The 16,459-nt window shown below is 38.5% G+C and overlaps 1 protein-coding gene across 1 annotated transcript in view; it reads right to left on the bottom strand.

Annotated features, from left to right (window-relative positions):
* The window catches only part of GUCY2C (guanylate cyclase 2C), a 69,551-nt gene that overhangs the window by 11,412 nt on the left and 41,680 nt on the right, over positions 1–16,459 (bottom strand). The window contains exons 13-21 of the mRNA XM_074325985.1: positions 14,569–14,631; positions 13,880–13,951; positions 13,309–13,413; positions 10,787–10,873; positions 9,574–9,706; positions 7,218–7,355; positions 6,359–6,447; positions 4,025–4,116; positions 1,471–1,629 (exon numbers count right to left, since the gene is read on the bottom strand). Of these exons, the coding sequence (XP_074182086.1) occupies positions 1,471–1,629; positions 4,025–4,116; positions 6,359–6,447; positions 7,218–7,355; positions 9,574–9,706; positions 10,787–10,873; positions 13,309–13,413; positions 13,880–13,951; positions 14,569–14,631 (938 nt within the window). The remainder of the gene's footprint in view (positions 1–1,470; positions 1,630–4,024; positions 4,117–6,358; positions 6,448–7,217; positions 7,356–9,573; positions 9,707–10,786; positions 10,874–13,308; positions 13,414–13,879; positions 13,952–14,568; positions 14,632–16,459) is intronic.

The raw sequence follows: 16,459 nt of genomic DNA, 5'->3' as shown, positions 1-16,459 counted from the left end.
TGCATTCTTAGTTAAAACCACTGATGATGACATCCTGAGAAGGCAGCCAGATAATCAGGTTATTGTTTTGGTCACAACTCAGCATTAAAGGCCAGACAAGGAATTATGCATTATGTAACTAACATTTATGGAGTGTTGACAGAAATTGCCTAATAGGGTTCCAGCCTATTCCAAGAAAATACCGTTCCCAGGCTATTCCTAAGCTCTCCTAGGGTATGTAGGTGCTATGTTAGGCTCTCGTGAGACCTGGATGACTCAATAGATCATGTGTGTTAACCTCTTCACTCAGAGTTGTAGAAGAGAAACTATTTCTTTATTTAGAAAACAGCTCATACAATCTCAGAATCATTCCTTTACTAATGTAGAACTGGTATTCTAAATTAAGCATTGGTATAAATAAAATAATAACTAATACAAATCATATATAAAAGTCATAACTATTATGTATAATAATAGCAACCATGGACGTTCCAGGCACTGTGCTAAGTACCTTAAATCCTGAACATTATTTCAGGGGATTGTTGGAGCCAGCCTGGGAGGCAGATGGGAAACTGAGGCTTGGAGCATTTAGGTAACTTGCCCAAGACTGCACATCTGTAGTAGGTGGTAGAACCATGATTTGAAGTCAGGTCTGGCTGACTTCAATTTCCATGATTTCATCCAATGCTAGACTGCCTAGTTTAGCCTTAATCTAATAAGATAGTTCATTATACTTTAATGGGAAGAGAACATTGCTTCTCTCTTGTGACAGTTGTGGGCACCTTGGCCTATGCCTATTTCCAGCTCTTCACATTTTAGTTTATTGCTTATCTTAACATTTCTTAGTTATTACCTGAGTACCAACACTTGGCAAAACTTTAAACTGTTTGGGGGTTTCCCCCTTACTTCCTTTCTCTTCTGTCATGACTGTTACATGGTTTCACAAATTGGAGGTCAGCCTATACATGCCTCTGAGATGAGACATCTGATGCGTTGCCTCACCTCCTCTGCTAAAGATGCCTATACTTCTTGTAATTTGGCTTCTACTTTGAGGTAGAAAGAAGAAAGCAAAGAAACTACCACTTAGTGCCTGAAAGTGCCTTATAGCTCATAGATTCCGTAGGAAAACTTTAATTTCCATTTTGAGACTGAGGAGACACAGTGACCTGCCGAAGGTCCCAGACAATAAAAGAGGTGTTGTAGCCCAGGTCGTTCTAACTCCACAGTCCAAGCTCCTTCTGTGGCACCACTTAGCCATTTAAAAATAACCTCTGTCTTCTGGGTATTTAGAGTGCAAACCAGAATAATGCTTAGCAAGGTACATGCATTTTTAAACTCAGTCTGTTAAATAATATGCAAAAAAGGAATATGTAACCTAAGTAGATACAAAGAAAAACAATGCTAGACAAATGCTAAAGCTTTACGCTCTTAAGGTATGAGGCACAGCTGTGGAATTGTGGGAAAGCACGTCAGCCGACCAACTTGCCTTACCTTGGGAGCAACATAAAGTTAAGTCTGTCAGCTCTGTCCCTCTCTGCCTTGTACAGCTGTGTCCTTTCCTCCACCAGATGTTCCAGGTTTCGAGAATACAGTTGTAGACGTCGGATCAAGGTATCCATATAACTTTCATTTTTTTGGTCATGAAAAAGTCTGTATGTAGAAATAGATAAAGAGTCCTTCTACATTGTTAAGAAAACACGAACATCATTAAAACAATAGGCAAATATGATAAACAGGCAATTAATGAAAAAATAAAAATGGCTGAAAACATAAAAACAATTAAACCTCAGGGAAGATCAAAGAAATAGAAATAAGATTAATTAAAAAAAAACAAACTAAAACAAATGTTGGAACAATAGCAAGCAATGTAGGTAAGAAGGAAGAAAAATATACAGTACAACCTTCCTGGAGGGCAATCTGGTAAAATGTGTCATATACTTTAAGAATACACGTACCAATCAGCCCATCAATTCTACTTCTAAGAATTATCCTAAGGAAACAATCATGAATATGCTGAAAGTTAACTACAAAGAAAGTCACAACATTCTTTACAACAGCAAACATTTGAAAATAATCTAAATGTGTTACAAAAACTAGTGAAATATTATGATACAATGGAATAGTAATGTATCATTGAATATGAATTAGAATAGTTGAACATACAGAAAGATACTACCTTTATATCGCTCAGTGAAAAAAATCAGTTCATAAAACAGAAAAAATTATAATCTCATTTTTAGCTTTTGAAAACTGGTGGTCATCTACTAACAAACGTGTGATGTTTTTACTTTCTTGTTTGTTTATTCATTTTCCAAAATTTTAATAATAATTTGCAATAAAGGGGAAAATATTTTTTAAAAAAAGGCTCTGGAGGTGGTAAATGGAAGCGTAAGAACAGGACCAAGAAAAGCAAAGTAGAGTCTTATATTATCTCCTAAGAATGGAAAGCCAGGGTCCTGAAGCAAAAAACATAACTCTGGATTATTGTGTTAGACCAAGGACACTTAGATGAGATGCCAGCTTTCTGTGACACTGGGACATAGGACAAGGCTTGGGGCAGAGCTGGGTCAGAGGCACAGTGACGTCCTGTAGAGTCGTGAGGATCCAAGATAGTATTCATAAGCTATATGGCACAATTGAAAGGGCCGAACAAATCTTAGCATTTCATTACCACAACAACGATTATAAATTACCACTTCTGTGCTCAAGAAGATGGACTACGTCATAATCCCCTGGAGTGGGGAGGGGATTTCTGTTAAAAATTCAGTACAATTCTGAGTCGTATCACAGACTTACATGACTGGAAACTGCTAGGTTTGGGATTAAGAAACAGAATTTTTAAACAAGTTCCCCAGGAGATTCTTACTTGAAACCACTAGTATAGAGTCTAGTTGGGAGAACGGGTGAGGGAGCAGGTGTAAGGGATGAAGATGGATTATCTTACTCATGATGAATTGATTCAGTTAAAACTGTTTCCTCAACCGTGGCTTGCATATTTTAATTACCAAGGAGCTATTAAAACTCCTGATGCCAGCCTGCTTCCCAGATCAATTACATCAGACTTTCTAGGGTAGAATATCAGGGGCCCAGTTTATCTTCAAGAGTTTACATTTCATCTGTCACACTTACAATCTCATCTGCTCTTAGTAACAGGTTTGTGAAGGAATGAAAAATAGGCAAGAATTCAATTGCTTATTATTTCCTGTTCCTTTGCCCCAAATGACAGTTTAAATCTACCAAATCAATGACCACACTTTCATTAACTTCACTCTACCTCATCTCCAGCCCTGGGCTTTTAGCCTCTTTATGACTACATGAGAACTACAAAAAATTAGAGCTGGAAGGAATTGTAGAAATGATCTTATTCAGTCCGATCTCACTAATAAGAAAATTGACACCCAATTAGGGTAAGAGTTTCGCCCAATGCCCCCACAGCAAACTATTATTAGATTCTAGTCTAGAAACTGGATCTCCTAACTCTTACTCCAATGTTATTTTTCTCACTCTCTACTATATCTAACAGAAAACGTGAGAAATCTAGAATTCAATCTTACTGGATAATTGTGTTATTTTTTTTTTTTTTTATCCTGAATTATAATCTGATTCATGCCTGAAGTCTTAAGTACCTAGGGCCAAAGTTGCTGATCTTTTTAAGATTAAAGAATTTTAAGAAACTTACTGATCTTAGGAATTATCCAGGGACTTTACAGATTCCCAGAACCGATACTAGACTTCTAAATCCTAATTACCTGCAGAAGTATCAGGGAACTATATTTTTAACAGACACATTTATGATTAGTTAGAATATAGCTTTTAGTCAGGCAAGTTTTGCCCTTGAGTATTTAACTTTTCAAGTGATTATTTCCCTGAGAAAATGGTCTGTTAGTCTCCATATCATTTAATTAAAATTTTTTTTTGGGGGGGACAGGTGTTGCAGTCTGGGGTTTTTTCATTAGAATAGGCACTCTCACTCTTAGGTGCCACTGAATGTCAACTGTTATTAGAAAAATCTGAAATCAGAGAAAGTAAAAAATTTCAGCAATACCCAAATATCTTGGCCAGTGTACTCTCAATTTTCTTGAAATCTGGTCTCTTTTCTGGATCTTCCTCCCAGCAGGATTTTACAAGTAGATACACCTGGAAGAAAGAAGGGGTAAATAAGCTAAGGGTGGTGGTGGTGTCCTATTCTAGTATCTTCCATGACGGGAGTAATTAAGGCAGGGAATATTTTTAAAACATCTCAACTCTGACAATGAGGGTGAGATGCCCCAGTTATCTGCAGTGTGTCTTGCCACACGCACTGCCTTCCCTACGTCCTTACCTTAGGCCCTGAAATAATGAAAAGGGTAATACTGACCTGGACAAGGCTGGATTGATGGGAGAGACAAAATGCTTCACAGGCATGTGCAGGGTGTATGTTGGGGAGGGCAAGAAATAGTTGGCTTCAGTGACTATGAGACAGTGACCATAAACACCAGGAAGGCTTTTCGGCAGCAATTCCTAACTGTGACGAATAGCAGAATTGCCTGGGGACGCTTTACAAAATTTCTCTTGCCAGAGGCCCCACCTCCGGACCAATTCTGACTTAATTGGTTTGTGAAGGGGCCTTAGCAGGGCTCCCAGATTTAGCAAATAAAATTACAGGACTCCCAGTTAAACTTGAATTTCAGATAAACAATGAATAATTGCTTTAGCGTAAGTATGCCCCAAATGTTGCATGGGTAAAGGACAATAATATATAATAATTATTATATATCAGTATGTAATATTTATTATAATATATAACACATGATAATTATAATACAATTATAATTATATTATTATGATATAAAATTACATAAAATAATTATTATATATATATAGTTAATACGAATATATAAGAGAAGTGAGGAAGGGGAGGTTCAGACGAAGAGAGAGACACAAGGGAGCCCGTGGAAACATCATCTCATTTGCTACCACTTGTTTGCAGCTTTTGTTGGATCAAAAAGCATGGTGAAAACCATTTGTTTTATATAAAGTTTGTTCTTCACTCTGGCCCAAAATAGGGTTGCAAATGGTACTAGATGCAATCCCTGCCCCCGTTCTTTGACTTAACAAGTTAAGTCCCTGGGGAAGACTAGACGGGTGGTCTAGCTGCTGGTTGCCTATATTCACCACCAAAGGCTGCCCCTGCCTTGGTACATGATGTGCTGATGGCCTTAGGGAGGAATGGGCAGGAGCAACTGACAAATAGGCTGATACAGCACCGCCGAGTGGTACAGAAGGTGCTTTCGTGGCATTGCCAAGTCATTGCAGTTCAGGCCTGTATTCTATTGGAACCAGCTACTAGTGAAGAAATCTTACTCCTGATTTCCAGTTCCAGAATCATCCAACTACATGAGTGAAAAAGTTTTAAGCAACATGTGGATATACTCAGACGAAAAAGGAGCGTTTGAGAAGGGATATGCTGAAGTGTGGGGAGGAATCTCAGGATCCAGAAAAGCCAGGGAGAAAAAAGGAATGAGGAGAAGAGCAGTGCAAGAGCAGTTCTATTTCATGGGGCTAACATGGGGCTACCATGTGCCTTTAATCATGGGGCTACCATGGGCCTTTCATGTTGGAAAAAAAGAGAGAGAGAAGAGGAAAGGTGAAAATGGCCCATTGGCTTTAAAGGCCTTTGTGAGGAATTACAAAAAAAAAAAATTAAGCCAATGCAGAAAGAAAGGCTCTATTTCCTTCAGAGGAAGGATAAAAGGAGTGAAGGTACACTTCCCTATGGTTTCTAGATGTCAGCATATTTATTGTTTTAATCAGTAGGTAGTATTTTTAAGGCTAATGAGTGTATCACATGGGTCTTGCTCTTTTTGCTCCTAAAAATTGAAAATGTGATGTGTATTTAAGGAGCCAGATCTTTCTTAAGTTGGGAGAGGTGGAAAAGGACAGGGGAGGGTGGCAGCTGACAATGGCTCCCAAAGATATGTCCGTGTCCTAAACTCTGGAACCTGTGGATGTTATCTTACTTGGAAAAAGGGTCTTTGCAAATGTAGTTAAGGATCTTGAGATGGAGAAATTATTCTGGGTTAATTTGTGGGCCTGAATGCAATCATATATATCCTTATATAAGAGGGAAGTAGAGAAAGATTAGACAGACAGAAGAGGAGCAGAGAATGTGACCACGGAGGCAAAGAGTGGAGTGTTGTGGACAGAAGCGAAGAAATGTCAGCCACCAAAGACGCTTCTGGAAGAAACAAGAAATAGATTTCCCAGAGAGCCCTGGAGGGGGTGTGACCTTGCTGACATTTTATTTCAGACCTCTGGCCTCCAGAACTGTAAGCAAATAAATTTCTGTTGTTTTAACCAATTTTGGGGTAATTTGTTACAGGAGTCCAAAGAAACTCACTTCCAGCTCTTTTTCCTCTGCTGTTTCCAGGAACAGATCTGGGCGGAAGGGTTTCATTCCGTTGGAATTCTCTACTCTGAAAATCTTCTCTGATGGGATGAGAAGAATTCAAATTATGAGAAGGAATGTTAGCAGCAGCCGGACTCTGACCTGGTTCACTGGCCTTGGATGGGTGCCCACTGTTGCAAAGCCTCGCCAGCACTCCACAGATGCAGGCTGAATGAATGAGCCACCAGGTTAAGGGGTCTCATAGCCACTTATGCCCAGGAGGCGACCTTAAGTTGAGGCTCTGAACCCTATAAAACTCAACTCAGATACCACTGCCTTCAGCAGGCTTCCTCTGACCAAGACTCTGGCCTGTTCTCCCTACATCCCTTAGTCCCTTCCTCCTCCCAGACAGTTCAGAGCTGGCACACGAGCTCAGGAAGCCAGGATTGAATGAATGGAATGAAATATTCCCCCCTCCACCCCAATCCCAGGACATGTGACAAAACCTATAGCTCTTAGTAAGACTAAAATATGCATGTTGTCCCACTTGATTGATTTAGTTCAGGTGTTAAACTGATACATGACTGGAATCAGAAGGAAAGAGGGAAATGTTAAGAGGAAGATCCTTTCATGATAACACTGACCGTAGGGCCAGCTGGCAGTGGCATATTGTCTAATGCTTTTCAGAACACTCTAACATTCACACTGTCGTTTAATCCTTCGAAACCCCCTGTGAAATGTGTAATGCAGATATGCCATCACTTTTGCAGATGAAGGACAGAGATGTGGTGACACCGATTAAGATCTCCATCAGCCTAGGATGCAGGTTGGCTGGCTCCGGAGGGGGCGCGCGAAGGAGTCAGACTCTTACCATTTTGGTCCCGGCAGCTCAGCGTGTAGAAGGTCTCTTTCCGCAGGATGATCTCCTGTGCGATGATCCCGTAGCTGTATACATCTCCTTTCTGAGAGATGTTGGCTTGGCGGAGATGCTCTGGGGCTGTCCACAGGTCTGTGCACACAGTGTGGAGATGGCCGAGTTCAGGGGTGAGACGCCCATAGGTCTCCAACCTGCTTTCATTCTTTAAGTCCCTACCCCACGCACCCTGAATAGCAGTGGCCTTGAATTGATATGGTCTCAGGCTTTTGAGGAGTTTATGCTAATAATGGTGATAAGCGTAGAACACTTAAAACACACACTTACCATTTAAGCTGACTATGTAATGCCAGGATTTGGGTGAAGCCATAGGGCAATGTCTTTTCTAAAATGACTCAAATCATAGCCGTGAACACTCTCAAGGTCTGCCTGGAATAGCACCTCGTGTATAGAAGAGCTCGTAAAGATTTGTGGGATGAATACAGGAGAACATGTGAGGCTGAGGATTTAACAGCTGTGGGACATACAGTGTAAACTATGAAAGCCTTGATAAATACTAAAAATATTTATATAGTTTTATATAATATAAACTATATTTATATATTTTATATACTATAAAATACATATTTTTATATAATATAAAACATATATATTTACTGAAAATAAAGACGGCATATTTAAACCAAGAGACTATCAGTGGACATTTTTCAGGTGTGACATACTGGCAGCCTCCAAGTTAGCGATTGCTCACAAATGTGTTTTCTTTGGTTCCCACAGTATTCTTTTAAAGATAATGCATACAATTTACTCCCATTTTACTGCTGTGTCTGCTACTCCCCTAGCTTTCCTGCTAGTCCACTTCTCACAAGTGAAGTAAGCGGTTCTGTGTCTGGCTCCTCTAGACACTTGGGTTTCTGACCCCTAGCACAGATTCCCTTTAGTAATAACAGGGCCATACAGCTGGTTTTCCTCCAACATCCCTTGGAAGTTTTCCACGATCACCTAGCTCCATGTGAACTTTTTGAGGTTTCTATCTTCAGCAGTTTCAATGCAAAAAAAATCTATAGATTCACGTTGTTAGGTACAGTGATAGGCTTATGATGAGAAACATTTTCCTCATTTGGTTTGCCATCCAAATTCATTGCTTTTTTGAATTGATGCCTTGTGAATGTATGTGACTTGTGATTCATGTACCACTGATCCTAATGGTTTGGGGTTGTAGGAAAGGTAAATAGATCTACTTATGCTAAAATTTCAAATAACCGACAGCACAAGTAGGTAGGTATAACTGAATGATGTTTAGGAGGATAGAATTTGACCTGCCATTCATCTGACTTTGTGTCGTGGTGAGCCATCTAATGAAGGAGATTTGTTTTACTACATGATGAATCATGCTTGGCACACAGTAGGTCTTCAACAAGCATTTACTGGATTGAGTCTAGCTAGCATGCTTGACATGACTGAAGAAGCAAGGTCAGAATTGTATTTTTTTATTTTGTTAAGGAAAACTAAAGGATTGCAAAATAGAAATAGAATTCACTGTCTGGATCTAGGTGGCATTTTGAGGCATAAATGAGTGCTAGATTTCTGAGGCTGTTTAACCCCAAATTATAGTAAAGAATGGGTAAACGTTCAACAGGAAAAGTTCTTTATACTTTACAAATCTTTTTTTTTTTTTTTTTTTTTTTTTGCTTTTTGGAACTTTATCACAATCCTAAAATAGATAAGGGTATATTTTACTGATGAGAGTTTTTTTCTTATCATTATCATTTCGTATCATTATCACAGATAAATGGATGATGTCTACAATTTGGAAATGGGTCTTCTGCCTTGCTCTGTCTTCTTGGGCAAATCTCTTCACCTCTCTGAACCTCAATTCTGTCTTTTAGAGAGGAAGAGCGTTAGACGAGATGATTTCTGAGGTCTCTTACTGCTCTACTCCACTTTTTCACTCAGTTCTGCTTCCACAAGCTAATAAGTTCTTCCTGATTTCTCAATGCTATCAAGGGGACACATAGATGAAGGAAATCCATATTCGTTCAACTCTAGAAGCACTGGTCTTTGGGCTAAAGTTCCCATATCACCAAAATTACACTAGTGTTTTTAAGCAAGGAATTAGTGTTAGGAAATTCATTCACTAGGATTATGTTTTTTGCTCACATGATCAATTGCCTGGTTGAGAACTGACAAGGGTGAAGCGCTGGAGAATGAGCTAGCTATTGCCTCTTGTGGCTCCTAGTAGTAATTTTCTGATCCATATCACTATGTCCTGAGCACCTTGTGTGGATTTGTGATAAAATTTAAAAAAAAAAAAAATAGTGGGAAACTGGTAAACATTTCATTAATTACAGACCTTTTTTGGGAGGTAAAATGGAATTGCAGCCAAAATCAGTGATCTTCACCACCATTCTACTGTCTACCACACAGTTGGTGGATTTCAGGCGACCGTGGAGTTCTGTCTTACTGGAGTGTAGATATGACATCCCCTGTAATTTTTAGGTGACAAGAAAACAAAGAGATAAGACACTGCTGCTTGATTACTTTAAAGAAATGACATTTTGAAATCATTTCAGCATGTCAATAGACTCATACCATTAAATTTTAAATTTAGTTCTATTAACTTTACTTAAAAATATTGTTAAGGCACTAATATTTGCCTAAGCACTGCGTCTATTTAGGTGACACAGTAAAAGGCAAATGTCTAAAGACTCAGGTTAAGTAGTTACATAAAACAAAGGGTTGATCCTTTTTTTTTTTTTTAAGTGCTTTAGCTTACCAGTTATTTGGTCTGTGATTTTGGGTATGTCTGGTCCTCTGCTACCTCCATTCAAAAATACGCATAATAAGGCCTTGCCTTTCTGAAGGGAGGGCCTAAGCTAGATTAGTTCCTAAAATTTAATGGCTTTCCTCCTATTTTGAAAGGGACAGCCCGTTTTTGTCTGGTGTGCTTCCCTCAGGTGGCCAGAAGTGTCATTGCAGAAATTGTTTTCAGCTTGGATCGCAGGAGTGAAATGTGGCTACAAATAGGGTTATGTAACATTTTTCAAACTGATTCTAACCCTGTATGACTTTCAGGTGATTTAAGCCTGTATCAAAGAGCTCATTCTGCGGACCCACTCTTCATTCTTGAATGAGGCCCTGGTTACTGGTATCCACTTCCTTTCTCATCATGTCTGGGAATATAAATGTCCAAATTTATTATTGCCTCGTGCAAGATGGTTGCCTGTCCTTAATATTTTCTTTGAAGATTCAGTTGTTTTTCCCTGCAGCTTTATATGATTGATTTCCAGCAAGTCTGTGAATATGTGTGCCTCGATCCCAGAGTAGAAAGAATATAATAATCAGAATAATAAGAGCCTTTGTTGAACACATTACTTGCACCAGGCCTTATGTGAAGCATATGTGTTATTTCATAAAATACTCACAACAACACTATGACATAGGTACTATTTTATTATTATTATTTTACAGATGAAGAAACCAATGCACCAAGTGGAATCGTTTGCTAGATCTGTTTTCCTATATTTAATTTTCATAAATGTCTTTGGTGTTTATAGGTCTCTTACCTTAGCAATGTCATACAAAACAGAGATCTTAAACTCCCAATCCATGAAAGTACCATCAGGGTAGGAAATTGTGTCATTTAAAACTTCCTGAACAGGAGAAAAACGAAAGGAAGAAAATGAGTTGTCACAAGGAGGGATATTATATAGAGACTATTACAAGCAAATAATGATCTTCTAATCCTGTGGCCTTGGACTCAGGAACAAATTGGAACTCCATTGTCCTGGCTTTCCTGAACATACGTTGTTTTTTTTTCTTACCTAAGAAACATTAGGTGGCTATCACCACAAGGAAACACCCATAGTAACCTACCTGATAGGGGTGAAGGAATGAGAGGACACCTGCCTGGAGAGTGGGCTGGTGAGGCTGACCCACAAGTCTTTGGGCTAAAGGTCCCATATCACCAAAATTACACTAGTGTTTTTAAGCAAGGAATTAGTGTTAGGAAATTCATTCACTAGGATTATGTTTTTTGCTCACATGATCAATTGCATCTGTTAGCTTTATAACGCTAAGGTTTTTTTTTTGTTTTAAGTTTACTAAGTCCTCTTTCAATAAGACAGAGTTCTTGGATTTTGTGTGAACTCTATGACCTAGAATTTTGAACTCACTATTTTAACATGGTGATGGTTCTAACAAGAGACACTTAATGCTCCTGTGGTCTTTCTCCTTGGACCTTTTGATATGATGCATTAAAGTAGTATTTTTTCCCTTCATAGAATTAACTACATCTTATTGTACTGTGCTCCTTATATACAACTGGCTTCAAGTTACTAGTACTCTATATGTTTTCCATCAATATTCATAAATATAGTCTTTAATCATGTTTTATTATTAACTTTATGTGAGCTTTGAATGTTAAATTAATTTTGACGTTCATGTTTTTCCTTAACTTTAGAACAGTATTTATATAGACACTGAGAATTATTTATTGAAGTTTAGAATTAAGCCAAATCTGGATTTATTTGTAATGACATTACAATTTTTTCTATTGTTATTGGCCTACTTTTGTTTTAACTATTTGAGTCAGATTGTCCTGATTATTTTGCTTCTGAAATTTTTCCTTTTTTGATTTTATAATTTAATAATCATGAAGTATTCTTTCACAACTGAAAGCATCTTTTTCATAGCTTTATTTTTTTATTACCACTTTTGTGTATTTTTGTTTGTTTCAAAACTTTATTATGAGAGGCTTACATGCTTTATAGTTTAAAAAACTCATGAGTGCATTTTAAAATTCTACCTGTTTTATAGTGATTGAATTTTGAAAATTTCCTTTCCTTAGGCCATAGTTATTCTTCCAAATTTTGTATTGAATATTTAGATTACTTTTTTTTTGTAAAAGAGAGAGTAGCATTTAGGGCTATGACCTTCGTCTTTGAAGATAGATTTGAGTTTATGCCGCACATTTTGAAAGCTAGTATTCATGTCTTTTTATTGAAACTTATTGAAAAATTAAAAATTTCTAAGTGAGTAGTTTACATTTAAAAAATTATTTTTAAATTTTGTTGAATTATGAATCGCTGGACCTCTTTAAAGCTGCTGCTTCCCCCAATCTTAGGATTCTGGCTATGTGATGGGGAAGAATATTGAGGTTATTAAGAGATACTGGATCTGAAAATAGCACAAAGGCAGGGGGCCCACACATCTGGGTTTGCTTGAGGTCAGTTGCAGTTTATGCCTGCTGTTCCAACACAATTATTATAGTACCCTCTTTCACTCTCAAAGTATCCTGATAAATTATATGGTCACCTTCCCAAATGTATTTAAAAGGCTGAAAGCCCTCATAACACATGCCCAGAAACTGCACAAGGTAAGGTTCAAATATTTCAGTGCTCCTTGAAGCAACTGTCCTCAATTCCTTCCTCCTCCCATGCTTTCCCCATTCAGTCCTCTTTCTGCTTCACACCTGACTTTGTTTCTTGTACATGATTGTTTCTTGTATATTCCTGCCCTTCTGAACTAGTTAATGATTTGATATTCCTAGCTCGATGCTTGGTTCTTCCCAGGAACTTGACTTAGTCCTGTCTCACTTTCTCTTTCTGCTTTGGACTTGCTCAATCAGAATACCTGACCCCATCTGGCAAATACCTGGGCCATCCTCAATCCCTCACAAAGGAAAGGGCAGTAGGAATTTAGACAGTAGCAGAACCAGGACTCATGAATGAGTCTCCTAATGTTTATTTGGTGCTATCATAATGACCATCCATTTTTCTTTGAATACAAATGCAAGTGTGCAAGTAAAATAAAATGAATTTAGGTGTAATCTATCGTTTTTCCACATCTGTTCTCTGTTTCTCAAGTCTATGCTCTGGAATATTTTTGTTGGTTGGTTGGTTTAAGATATAATAGGACCAATTGACAAAACCTGAGTGATCTAGTTTAGTAACATATGGAACTACCAACTTTTCCTGATAACTCTCTGATATTATTTCACTGGGCAAACATCTAATGTTTCTATTAGATTTTTTTTTTTCCATATGGTTGACCAGTCAGGAAATCGGAAATGATCGTTGTTCCTTACCCGGAGAGATCCTCTCTCGCAGTATTCTGTCACCCCAAAGATCATGCTATCAAGCTTCACGGTCCCGTAGAACTTGGTTAGGTTGTAATAGTCAATCTCCAGCAACTAAGAAAACATGTTTATTTATAAAGCAAATCAGCCAGAAAGGAGTATCAGAGTGAAAATTAATATGCTATTAAAACAAACCATATTTCAAATCTTTGGGAAGATGTATTGCTCTTTGTACAGTGGAACGTCAGTACGTTTCTTATTACACATTGTATTACATCTTACTAAACAGTCTTTCTTTTGTCAGCAAGGGGACTTAATTACAAACCTGACTACTCTCAAATAATATCAGGACCATTTTGTAGGACATGCTAGTAGACTTCCAACATGTTTTACACCATCAAACATCACTCTTCAACATCTTTTGGTAGAATTTTCAACAAGTATAGCAACCCGTTTCTTGACCTGAGGGCACCTCTGTCAGAATCCCCAATAATGCCTTGCTAAACCACGGACCTCAGTGCTTACGGAAAATGGAGTGAAGCTATTTCTCACTTAAAAGTTTCAAGCAAAGGACACATACCTTGTTCAATTCTATCTTCTGTTTCTCTGTGAAATTGCCATCATTGTGCATGAGATCCTTTAGAATTACTCTCTGCAAAGATTAATTGAATTAAGAAGATAATGTAGCATGACTGTGCATATTATAATAATTTGTGTATCTATCTTCCCACTATACTGTAAGCTCTTGAGAGTGACAGTATTTTGTTGATGTTTTTATCTCTGATGCCTAGTACCTGGGATGTGAGAGGCTCAGGTTTGAATGTTTCTTTAAGAATGACTAAATGAAAGGAAGGAAGAAAGTTAGGAAAGAAGGGAAGGAAGAAAGGAAGGAAAGAAGGAGGGAAAGGAGGAAGGGAGATACATACAAAGCCCCATGAAGAGCTGTCATATTCCCACTGCAAAGAGCCAAATATAATAGTAGGGTTGTGTGGACTGCTCTGAATCTCTTATTTTCTCATTTTGTTTCCTATACTCCACCCCTCTTAAAAATTCTATGTGGCCTTTAATTTTCCCAGGATTGTGAGTTTTGTAACCCTTGAAGCAGAGCCCTTCTCATCCTTGTGAAAGGCTTGGAGAACAGCCTCTGGAAGCAACTCAGGCACCCACTCCCACTGCCAACATCAGAAGTGAGGCAACCATGAGTCACAAGGCCCAGAACATACCTGTAACTGAGAGTTCAGAGAAGCAGGGGAGACTATACTTACTTACCTTTTTGTCATATTTGCACTGTCGTAGTCTCTGAATTGTGTCTCGTCTCTTGTCATCATCGATCTGCACAAGAAAAGACTAATTATTCCAGAAGCTTCACATCTTATTCCATCCACCGCCAGTCAAAGGCTAAGAGACTCTGCCAGGTGGGGTGTATCTGTTGTTCGCTCACAGCACAGTAGGCACGCTCCCAGAAAAACTGCTACAATGGACTTGTTTCCCTCAATACTGGTCTTTCCTCTACACCAAAGTATCTTCTTTCTAGGTAGCTACCACTGTCATGCTTAACTGGGTTTTCCTCCCTTCCTCTTAGGTTCTATTTTTTCCTCCCTTCTTCATGTGGTCTACTTTAGCCATGGATTTTCTTTGCTTCCTTCTCCTCCTGCTCCCCTTCTATTGGGAATCATGCAGATGCTCTTACAGCATGTTCCCCTAAGAGCATCTGTATGTAGCCTGTAGCTACATACTTGTAGGGGAACATGTTGCACATTTGAATTGCAAACTCATGCCTAAGGGCCCAAATAGCAATGCAAGCTAAGACACAGGGCCAGATGTCTGAGGGGGGAAGCCCCATCAGTTCTGGGTGCAGGCTAGAGGTGCTAGATCATCTGCTGTGTCAAGAGAAGCTGGTAATATGGATTTTTCTGTGCCATTCCAAGATTTTTGTATTTGGCAGTTCATTTTAAAAGATGGTAAATATTACTATGCTGTACTCCTGAAACTAATATAAAATAATATTGATTGTCAATAATTATTGAAAAATGAATAATTATAACAGTAAAAACCAAAAACGCTGGTAAATATTGAAACACACACACACACACACACACACACACACACACACACACACTTGCAGGTCAAAAATAGCTTTTGGTCTGCCAGACTTCAGGTCAAAATGCAGAAAGAAGGTTGAGAACTACTGTCTCTTTCAATTTGACTCTCATGAAAACCTGTGATAATATTGGCTAAATTTTACCTCTTAGGGACACTTTGAAATGTGAGTGAAATAAATTATGTCAAGTCGCAAGTACAATGTCTGGTACAATGCAGATGAATAAATGTCAGTTTTCTTCCCTTCTCCTTTTTTTTTTTTCCATTTTACAAATGAAGCACAAAAGGGACCAATGACACTAAATGTCACATGAGCATGTATCAGAACCTGATCTTGCCTTCTTGTCCAGTTTTGTTTTTATTGTCTCAGGCCTCAGGTGATTTACACTATTTGAACCTCAGTACCTTATCTGGGTAACCCTAACTCATAGGGATACTTAGGGATCAATTGAGACAAAATTTGTGAAATTTTCTTGCCAACGACAGCGTTTTATCCTCAAATGAGTTACCATCATCCTTATCATTTTCTTCTGTCAAACTCCACCCCTTTGGTTTCTTGACTTCTTTCTTTGTCTGGCTACTTTGGCTTTCTGACCCTTTCTGTCTGAGTACAGGGATGTGTGACTATGTCATCTCGTCCCTTAGTCTTGCTTCCTTATCTCTGCCATCAGTGAGTCTGGCTGGGTGGCATCTTCCTCTCTTGCTGACTTTGGCTGCCCTTCCTGAAGACCTTCCTTACAGCCAATTCCTGGCCTGCCTGCTCCCCAGACTGTCTGACACTCAGAGTAACAATGACTCCTCATATTCTGAATCACTTCTAGCTTCCCTCCTTTTTGTTTACTGTCCCAAAGACCTATTCCTGAGCCCAGTGAGTAGTTAATTGATGGATTAACTCATTAAAAAGTCTGTAATGTCTGACAAGATATCTCTGGGGTTATATATCTAGGAATGTTTATATTTTAAGAAGACACACAGAGACATAATAATTTAGGCTTAATCCAAAAGAACAAATATGAAATATGGGGTTTATGAGGTAGTGGAGAAAGCGTGTGAGGAATGG

Source organism: Rhinolophus sinicus, linkage group LG02 (genome assembly GCF_036562045.2).
Source record: "Rhinolophus sinicus isolate RSC01 linkage group LG02, ASM3656204v1, whole genome shotgun sequence".
NCBI lineage: Eukaryota > Metazoa > Chordata > Mammalia > Chiroptera > Rhinolophidae > Rhinolophus > Rhinolophus sinicus.
The sequence above is the reverse complement of the archived record's forward strand: the minus strand, read 5'-3'. Positions and strand labels throughout refer to the sequence as shown.